General features: G+C 38.7%; 3 protein-coding genes across 6 annotated transcripts in view; 1 reads left to right on the forward strand and 2 right to left on the reverse strand.

The window, feature by feature from the left end:
* nfu1 (NFU1 iron-sulfur cluster scaffold homolog (S. cerevisiae)) overlaps positions 1–1503 on the reverse strand; it is a 4175-nt gene extending 2672 nt beyond the window's left edge. For both annotated transcript variants that reach the window (XM_008419030.1, XM_017306875.1), the window contains exons 1-3: positions 1395–1503; positions 471–571; positions 143–278 (exon numbers count right to left, since the gene is read on the reverse strand). In XM_008419030.1, the coding sequence (XP_008417252.1) occupies positions 143–278; positions 471–571; positions 1395–1465 (308 nt within the window). In that variant the 5' untranslated portion in view covers positions 1466–1503. The remainder of the gene's footprint in view (positions 1–142; positions 279–470; positions 572–1394) is intronic.
* A 32-nt stretch (positions 1504–1535) lies between these two features.
* Positions 1536–4316, forward strand: lg9h9orf78 (linkage group 9 C9orf78 homolog). The gene is made up of 9 exons (XM_008419031.1): positions 1536–1704; positions 1859–1918; positions 2117–2168; positions 2254–2324; positions 2420–2497; positions 2823–3020; positions 3143–3279; positions 3372–3476; positions 3583–4316. Exons 1-9 carry the CDS (start codon positions 1622–1624, stop codon positions 3678–3680), a joined length of 882 nt encoding a protein of 293 aa, XP_008417253.1. The 5' UTR covers positions 1536–1621; the 3' UTR covers positions 3681–4316.
* Positions 4317–4524: 208 nt separating this feature from the next.
* On the reverse strand, positions 4525–8625 carry med22 (mediator complex subunit 22). Of its 3 annotated transcripts, none has more exons than XM_008419033.1 (5): positions 8515–8625; positions 8183–8325; positions 7989–8069; positions 7319–7527; positions 4525–5332 (listed from the first exon to the last, which is right to left on the reverse strand). In XM_008419033.1, the coding sequence occupies exons 2-5, from the start codon at positions 8303–8305 to the stop codon at positions 5146–5148; spliced, it is 600 nt and encodes a 199-aa protein (XP_008417255.1). In that variant the 5' UTR covers positions 8306–8325; positions 8515–8625; the 3' UTR covers positions 4525–5145. The 3 variants fall into 3 exon arrangements, with proteins under 3 accessions (XP_008417255.1, XP_008417254.1, XP_008417256.1); XM_008419032.1 differs by having other exon boundaries at positions 4525–5338; XM_008419034.2 differs by lacking the exon at positions 4525–5332 and having other exon boundaries at positions 5678–7527.
* Positions 8626–8731: the final 106 nt, after the last annotated feature.

The following is an 8731-nucleotide window of genomic DNA, read 5'->3' on the forward strand; positions in this document are numbered from 1 at the left end:
GGGGATAAGCACAGGCAGTTTTTTAAAATATAAGCCTACCTAATAAATAAAGTGAAGGATTTATTCTATAAAGTGTGCTTATAGCATTATCTGTGCTTTAGTAAACAATATTCTGAGAACATTTTATGAAGAAGTTCTAAACCTGGCTAATGGTGAGCAGAATGCATCACGGGGGCCAGCGAAATTCATGGTCCCCTCCTCTAAAACTGTCTGCCCAGGCAGAAACTTCAGACTGTTTGGATTTGGTGTGTCCTGTGTCTGCACAAACATGGTCCTTCCTGAAAAGAGACAAAACACAAAGAGTAGAAATGTAGCTTGAGATGTGAAACATGCACGGTGATGTGTCTATGTGACTGCGGTCTATGTACACATATAAGATTTTCTCACAGTGCGTGATCAGCTGTTACCACAGTCAATATTGTATCAGCATCCAGGTTAAATGAACAGAAAAAAAGAGAATGAACACAAACCAGGAACCAGCCAGACTGCGTTTTGTGGCCATCTGTTGGAGACTCCAGTGGCTTTTGAGGGCCAATAGATTGTACTGCTCTGAGAGCCACTGCTGGCCAGTCTGAAATTTTAGATAAACACATTAAAACACACATGTGAGCATATAAACGATAACATTAAACATTAATGTATTCCGGATTGGGAATGTAATAACAGTTACAGATATCGTAAATTACAGCTGAGATCCGGACTGAAGGTTGAAATTTAGGGGCAATTCAAATTGATTTAGAAGAAAATGTCTCTTGCTAGTAAATTACTCCATGCCTAACCGCAAGTGACTGAAGAATGCGATTATAATTCATTCCCAGATTAAAATGAGATCGGATTTGATAAAATATTATCGCTAGATAATCCATCCATCCATTCATTCATTTTCTAACACGCTTGTCCCTAGTGAGGTCGTCATGGGTGCTGGTGTCTATCTGTAACGGTCAACAGGCAACAGGCAATGTACACCCTGGATATATCACCAGTCCATCGCAGGACCGCTGGATATTTTTTCATTATTAATGATAGTACTTAATGATAATTATTAAGCCGTGCCCACGAATTAAACTAGTCATTCCCACGAGTTATTAGGTCGTGGCTATGAGTTCCTGAAACGTGTCCACGAATTAAACAAGTCGTGGTCACTATTTTTTTTTCTCCGATGTCACCAGACGTTCTCCGTAGACTATGAATAAAATAATGCTTTTTATATTATTATTATTATTATGGTGAAACAAAGTCTTTCTTTTAAAGTGTGTCTAGTAGAGGTGTCTGCGTCACTCCATGTTTAACCAGAAAGTTGCCCTCAGCGTTTCTTCACACGCCGAAAAAAAATTATTTAACAGAAAATATGAGAGAGCAGCGCCTGCATCCAGTTCACCAACAAATATACTCACGGTCGCAAAAATCTTGCTGAAACACCCAACAACCTCCCGACCTGTGCATAAGTCGCCATGTTTGTTTTCATTAACTAAGGAGGACGGAAGTAGTAGTCCTAAGAGGAGGAAGTGACGTATTATTATTGTGCGTGTGCTAAATCTCTCCCCCCGATACAACCGCCAGCTTGGTAACTGAAAACGCAGTTTTAACGGAGGTTCAAAAATAATACTCAGACAGCGTGAAAATGCCGTGTGGCAAAAATTTCAGACGGAGAAGGGACTCGTCCGACGACGAGGACGAAGATAATGGGACTACAGAAGAAGTTAGGCAAGTACTTTAAAGGCAAATTAAAAATACATTTGAAGCTAACGCTGCGTTAGCTAACATAGCAAGCTGTGCATTAGCAACGAGGAACTGTAGTTTATGAATATGTGATTTTAATACACTGTTTAACTTGTGAGATCATATTATATATTTTCAGATCGAAAGTAGAAGAGGCAAAAGAACTTCAGAGCTTGAGGAAACGACAGAGTGGAGTCAGGTAATGTGATTTTATCTGTAAAGAAGACTTTGAAACTTTGAGGAACAGTGCAGTCCTTTTTGTATCAATCTATGTCTAATAAATCTACATTTGAGCTTTGAACTGGTTTATTTATAAACTCGGGGAATATAGTGAGGAAGGACCTGCATGTAAAAATGATTATAGATGAGTAACTTTACATTTTTATCATTTATACAGTATAACTGCCTTATTGGTTGGAGAGAAACTCCCACCAGAAGCTGAAATAGACGTAAGTCATGTCAATAAAGCCTTATCTTTGTGTTAGTGGAGAGCTTGCTTTAACTTCTGTTTGTTAAACTGAACATTTCTGACAGAATGATCCATTCAAACTGAAGACTGGAGGGGTTGTAGACATGAAGAAAGTGAAAGACAGGAACAGAGACATGTAAGTGAATGGAGGTTGGTGCTGTGCATATATAGTGGTTTGACTTCACAGTTGAGCACGCCATCTGTTAAATAATGTGACCGATCCAATTACAGGACGGAAGATGAGACAGACCTGAACCTTGGCACATCATTCTCAGCGGAAACTAACAGAAGAGATGAGGATGCAGACATGTACGTATTAGAATGAATTTATATTTTAAAAAACAAACAAAAAACAACAGAGCTGTTTAAAAAGCGACCAATAGTTTATTTTAATGGTTGATTGGGTCTTATTTTCTAGGATTAAACTTTGAATAAATTTCCAAATCATTTAGAATATCTCTAGATATCAGTGGATCTGATGAAGAGATACATGAATATGTTTGATTCAGTCAGTCAGATCAGATGCAACCAAAGAGCATTTCTCTGAGGTTCACAAACAATTTGTATGTATGACATTAAATGTGGCATATCACTGATCGAGCAAGACACTGGCTTCACGTATATGTCTTCTTAGGATGAAATATATCGAGACCGAGTTAAAAAAGAAGAAGGGCTTGGTGGAGGCTGAGGAGCAGAAAGTAAAGGTGAAAAATGCAGAGGACCACCTGTACGAGCTGCCAGAGAGTATCAGGGTCAACTCTGCCAAGAAGACGGAAGAGATGTTGTCCAATCAGATGCTGAGCGGGATCCCTGAAGTTGATCTTGGCATTGAGTACGTTCAGAGCATTCGTTAATAATCCTGCTCAGGTTGTGTCAGAGGAAACCTTTCAAGAACATTCTGCAGTTAGTCACTTCCTTTTAATGCTAAAATCTTCTTTTATATTTCTTTCTCAGTGCAAAGATAAAAAACATCATCCAGACAGAAGAAGCAAAAGCCAAACTCTTGGCAGAACAAAGGAACAAAAAGAAAGACCAGGGCACTTCTTTTGTCCCCACAAACATTGCTGTAAATTACGTCCAACACAACCGCTGTGAGTTCGTTTCCACGTGCTGTTGTGTTCAAAACCCAGGCGATTTAGCTGCTTGTGGAGGAACTGAATGGTTTTTGTTTATTTCCTCTCAGTTTACCATGAGGATGTGAATGCACCTCAGAGGCACCACAGGCACAAAGAAGAACCCAAAGCTAGACCGCTGCGGGTGGGCGATACAGAGAAACCTGGTCCAGAAGGTATGAGACGTCGGCCACGTCCTGTCCTTGCACTGCTGTCAAACCCTCTGCTGTGTAGCAGGAAAACTGTAATAGTCTAAATGACGCTTTCTCCGTTGATCCACAGCTCCGTCACCACCCAACCACCGCAAACGTCCAAACAACGAAAAAGCCACAGATGACTACCACTACGAGAAGTTTAAGAAGATGAATCGAAGATATTAGCGTGGAAATACTCAACATGTCGTCTTTCCTTGAGACTGAGGCATAATGACAGCTCCTGGATTTGGTTACCTACAAAGTAATGATGGCAGTACATCGACAGTGATTTTACCTTGTAATTATTGTAAAAAGCATATGTGGTCTGTTAGGCATGTAATGTTCTGTGCTGTCCCATTAAATTAGGCTCTTCACAGATTTAAAAACTATTTCAATACTTTTGAATAAAAGTGCTCAAATATCAATATTTCACGGATTTAACTTTTAAAATATTTGATTGTTTTTGAAGTAAATAAAACCATGTTTGCAGCATTAGAATTGTAATCTACTTGCTCTGATGCAATATTTGTTTGAATACATTTCCACCCAACGTTATAGATTTGTATTCATTCATTCTGATTTGGCTCTTTAACAGTCCTTGATAAACACCATATTTACAGTGGCTGTGACGATGAAGCAGAAAGTGGGGCGGGGGGCTTGTAATGTTAAAGGGAACATAACTGCAATTATGCTTTATGTGCATTCCTAATTTTCCTTTCAGGTAGTTCTGTGGATTAGGCTGCACCATTTTCAACAATTAAACTATTTTTACACATTTTTATGCATTGTGTTGTTTGCTATTAATAAACATTGGTACTTTTATTTATTGGTGAAAAATTACATGTGTCAGATGTAAATCTGATGCTTTGGATCCCATTTGCTGCACTCAAGCACTTTTAATGTTGGTGGCAGCAGCAGAGTAGATTATCCATTGGTGCGTAACTGCTAAATCCTAACAGTTTCAGCTTATTTATTTTCTAGTATTCACTTTTAGCATTAAATTTCCCTTTGAAAATATACAGGTAAAAAATAAAAGCAGAAACGGCATGTTCTTTAATGTGAGCCGATTAGTTTAACAGAGGAAAAAACAAGTTTCACAATATAAATCCAGGGATAAACAAATGTATATAGAATATTAATTAAAAATGCATTGCACCAACCAGCTAACTAATATAATTGGCCACATTTTCCTTGGTTATGAGATTAACAAAAACATCTTTCCTTTCTTGATTTGTGCATCAATAAAACTAACAAAAAAAAACTATATACATATAAACAGCTTAGAGGTGTTAATATTTTTGGGCCAGATGGATCCTCTCCATTTGGGCGTATCTGGAGAGGCCCAACTTCATGGATCTCTGCAATATATTCCATTTACTTCAGTATAATTTTCAGTGATGTCTGAAATAATCGTTTCATTAAAAAAAATTGAACCGATATCAGGAGGAATGTTGCTGTCAAAACTCACATTTTTGGATAACTGGACCTCCCAGATCATTTTGTTCAGTGCACTTCATTTCCCCGTGCTTTTCCAGTAAACCGTAAACTGAATTCCATAAAACAAAAATAAACACTATTTTCTATAGTCATATTGGTAACATCTACACCACTAGTGCCCAGATTTAGCAGAAATATCCCTGTTTCCCCCTCCTCATGGTTTCTCCGTGGCGGTCGTCCCGTGTCCGTTGACGTGATGTTGGGCGTTTGCCTCCTGCGACGGCGTCCTGTCGGCCTCCTCTCTGTCGTCTTGGGTCGAGCTGGAGCTGCTGTCCGGAGAGGCCCAACTGTCCCGCCGGCGGTAGGCCTCGCACAGAGGCAGGTCAGTGCTGCTCCACTGACTGTAGCTTTGCAGCAGAGCAGAAACCCGTATTTGGAGGCAAAGAGTCAGCGCAGCGCAGAAAGAGAGGAGCAGACGAGAGCAGCAGGTCAGAATAAACACACCCATACAAATAGCAGAGCAACATGAAAGCACAGAATCGTTAGAAGCAAAAGCACAGAAAAACAAAATACCGAATAGCTTTTGATTGGATTTACAACTTGATTTAAGATGAGCAAAAGGATGAAATTAGTTGCTATTTAGGACAGCAGTGCAAGGACAGCGAGAAAGTTAGGTCCACATCAACCATGCTCCAGAGATATTTTTTTGTGCACTTTTCAAAAAGAAAAAAAAACAAAGAAACTGCTTGAGCGTTTTGTCTCCGCTTTATTTCTCAATCATTTTAAGTCCTCTGAACCGCTTACATGGTTACAGACTGATTGGGTGGACACTACAAACGTTGGCGCTTAATTGTCTTTATCAAAACACATCTACCTAAAAAAAACAAAAACAAACACTAGGTTTAGATTCAACCTAATTGTTTAAGTAAAAAAAAAAGTCTGGGTTGAACAGTACAAATAATTAATGAATTCTAGCACTGACTATTTTTAATCTGCTTCAAGAAAAAATATTCTTATATTGCTTTAGTTATTCTAATATCTTTTCCAACTTCATATAAAACTTTGTGTTGCTTCCAACAACTCAATGAGAAAAACAGATTTAATTTTTAATTATAGATTTTTTGTTCTTTTACAATTTCAATACTTATCTCTGCCATGAAAGTTAAAATGTCTCATAAATCCATTGGATCCTGAGGACAGTTCAAAGTTCGGATAAAAATAAAAATAGCAGTAATACAGTGGCTTGCAAAGCTAATCATGACCCTTGCACATTTCAATGTTGCAACCAAAAAAATAGCACATTTCATTTAAGGTTTTATGTGATAAAGTAGTGAAATGAAGGAAAAATGATGCATGATACCCTAAATAAAATAAAGTGCCACCAACTGCCTCACCTGTTTTAGTTCAACCCATCAGCCAAAACCGGAAAAAACATAAAAAAATACCCCAACATTTTTTCTCCAAATGGTAAAACTGTGTGAGCCAGGCAACTAACAAACCGTCTACATTGTGAAATATGGTGGTGGCAGCATTATGCTTTGGGGATTCTTTTCTTCTGCAGGGCTGTAGACGCTGCTCATAATTGAAAGGAAGTGGAATGGAGCTAAATAAAGGGCAATGGTTGAAAAAAAAAAAAAAACATGTTAGCACCTGCAAAAGACTTTAGGCTCAAGTGGCGGTTCACCTTTTGGCTACAATGCAAGTGTTCAGATCGAAACATCCTGAGACGTTATAATAGCTCTGTCCAACTAACTTCCATTAACCTCCATTAAGAGTTAAGAGCCTCATACCAACAGTTACATTGAAAATTGATCTTCAGACGCTGTTTAAAAATGCATGGCAAAATGTCCAGATTTTTTATTTACAAAATATTATTAAAGACATGCATAATTTTTCCTCCACTTCTTTTCATTTTGTGCTGCTTTAAGCTGACTGGATCACACAAAATCACAATAAATTAAAAGAGGTTTTTGGTTCCAATGTGACAAAATGTGACAATATTTACAGAGTATGAATACTTTAGCAAAGGATTTTTGACATCAATCTCTTTGGTTTATAGAAGGTACCACCAGAAGAATGTGCGATGAACAATAAACAGATATGTGTCACAAACATGTTGACCAGCAGACTGAGAAATGGATATGCGGGTAAAATTGATATGTAGTGTCCTTACTTTGAGGAAGAAAAAAAAAAACCACAAGGCACTTGATTAACAGTAACATCGTGAAAACATTAGAGAAAATGTAAAAATGACCTTTAGCTGAGATATGTGTGAATGTTGTGGATGATCTGTCTGGAGACCCTTTAAACTGGGTTAAAAGCTGTGACAGTACACAGTGGGATGACACAGGAGCGGCAGGATGGAGCGGATCTGAGCCTATTTGTACCTGGAGGAGTAATACTCTTCCTCTAGCTCATAGAGGTCCACGGCGATCTCATCTCGGAGCGACGTCAGCTTCTTGTCACATTCGTCTTGCAGCGCACGGAGCTGCTGGTTCTGCTGACTGATGGCATCGTTCACCGAGGGAAAGTCATTCAGGATCAGGAACTGTTTCAGATCGGACACCAGTTTCATCAGGGACTCGCCGGCACGAACCTGGTGAAGCAAAACAGAATGAAAACTGTCTTAAAAGAAAACAAAAACAAAAAAAACTACATGGCCAATCCTTTAAAGTTTATTTTCTGGAGACAAAGTTTTCTGTACATGTATTGGTTGTGGATTTCTAAATTCACATCGTAACCAACTATTCTTCATTTCAGAAAAGAACATTTTGACCTGTTTTGTATTTTTCTTATATGCTTTCAAAAATTTTATTTTTGAAATGTTACATGTAATGAATGTTGCTGTGATTTCAATGTGGAGCCTTTTGGGAACACCAGCAAACTGGATGAAATTGGTGAATTTATTTATATTTACTTCTTTTGCATTTACAAGCAACTTATGACAAAGTGCCTTGCAAAGGTATGAACAACTCTAGAACATTTTCCCGTTTAATTCTTCTAGTTTATACAAGAACCAGAATGTTTAGTGCCAATGACGCTTTGTGTTTCACTTACGATGTTTGCAGCTCTGACGTGCATCTCATAGTGGTCTTGCTCTGCTTGGGTGGGTCGCGATACCTGAGTCTCATCTTCTATCTGGACAAAAAAATAGGAGGAGGAGGTGGAAACTGTGAGAGTGATGCTGTGAACTCTAAGCAGATTTTACTGCTCGGGAAAAACATGTTAAGAGTGAGAAACCAGAGAGCTGCCTTTGCAGTTTTGACGATTTCCGTGAAGTTGTCCATGATGGACTTGATGTCGTCTTTGAGCCTCTTGTTGTAGTTCTGCAGCAGAGTCTCCTTGCTCTGAGGGAGCACTCTCTGGTTAGCCATGATGCTCAGCAGGACCAGCTCTGTCCGTTTACGTTCACACACGGAGAAATAAGTCAGCGGAACAAATATAGACCGAAAGCATTCAGCCTCGAACAGAAAAGGCGCGTTTTTACTGACCACCACATTACGACATTAACACAGATCTTTTGTTTTCTACGATTTAGTGGGAATATTTATTTATACGAGAGCCAACTGCAGATATTACTTACTTCTTTAATGTAGTCTCAGAAGCAGCATTGTTTCATTAAAAATCCCGTTTGTTGCTCCTCGTCTTCTTCTTGAAGCTGTTGGCAATTCACATCCGGTATGTTTATGTATATCAGCGCCCTCTAGAGGAAAGTCAGGCGAAGCTCTACCCTTTAGAAAGTGTCCAGTAGTTTGTATAAATTGTAGTTTGCTTAAAATTAAAGCGAATTGTAAGTAGAC

This window comes from Poecilia reticulata, linkage group LG9 (genome assembly GCF_000633615.1).
Source record: "Poecilia reticulata strain Guanapo linkage group LG9, Guppy_female_1.0+MT, whole genome shotgun sequence".
NCBI lineage: Eukaryota > Metazoa > Chordata > Actinopteri > Cyprinodontiformes > Poeciliidae > Poecilia > Poecilia reticulata.

Excerpts from the sequence above, each read along its gene's own strand:
- lg9h9orf78 (XM_008419031.1), top strand. The coding sequence starts at position 1,622 with ATGCCGTGTGGCAAAAATTTCAGACGGAGAAGGGACTCGTCCGACGAC. Across the intron at positions 1,705-1,858 it reads GGGACTACAGAAGAAGTTAG|ATCGAAAGTAGAAGAGGCAA; the intron begins GCAAGTACTTTA and ends ATATATTTTCAG. Across the intron at positions 2,325-2,419 it reads AAAGACAGGAACAGAGACAT|GACGGAAGATGAGACAGACC; the intron begins GTAAGTGAATGG and ends ATCCAATTACAG.
- med22 (XM_008419032.1), bottom strand. The coding sequence starts at position 8,305 with ATGGCTAACCAGAGAGTGCTCCCTCAGAGCAAGGAGACTCTGCTGCAG. Across the intron at positions 8,070-8,182 it reads AAATCGTCAAAACTGCAAAG|ATAGAAGATGAGACTCAGGT; the intron begins GCAGCTCTCTGG and ends TTTTTTGTCCAG. Across the intron at positions 5,339-7,318 it reads GAAGAGTATTACTCCTCCAG|CTACAGTCAGTGGAGCAGCA; the intron begins GTACAAATAGGC and ends TCTGCTGCAAAG.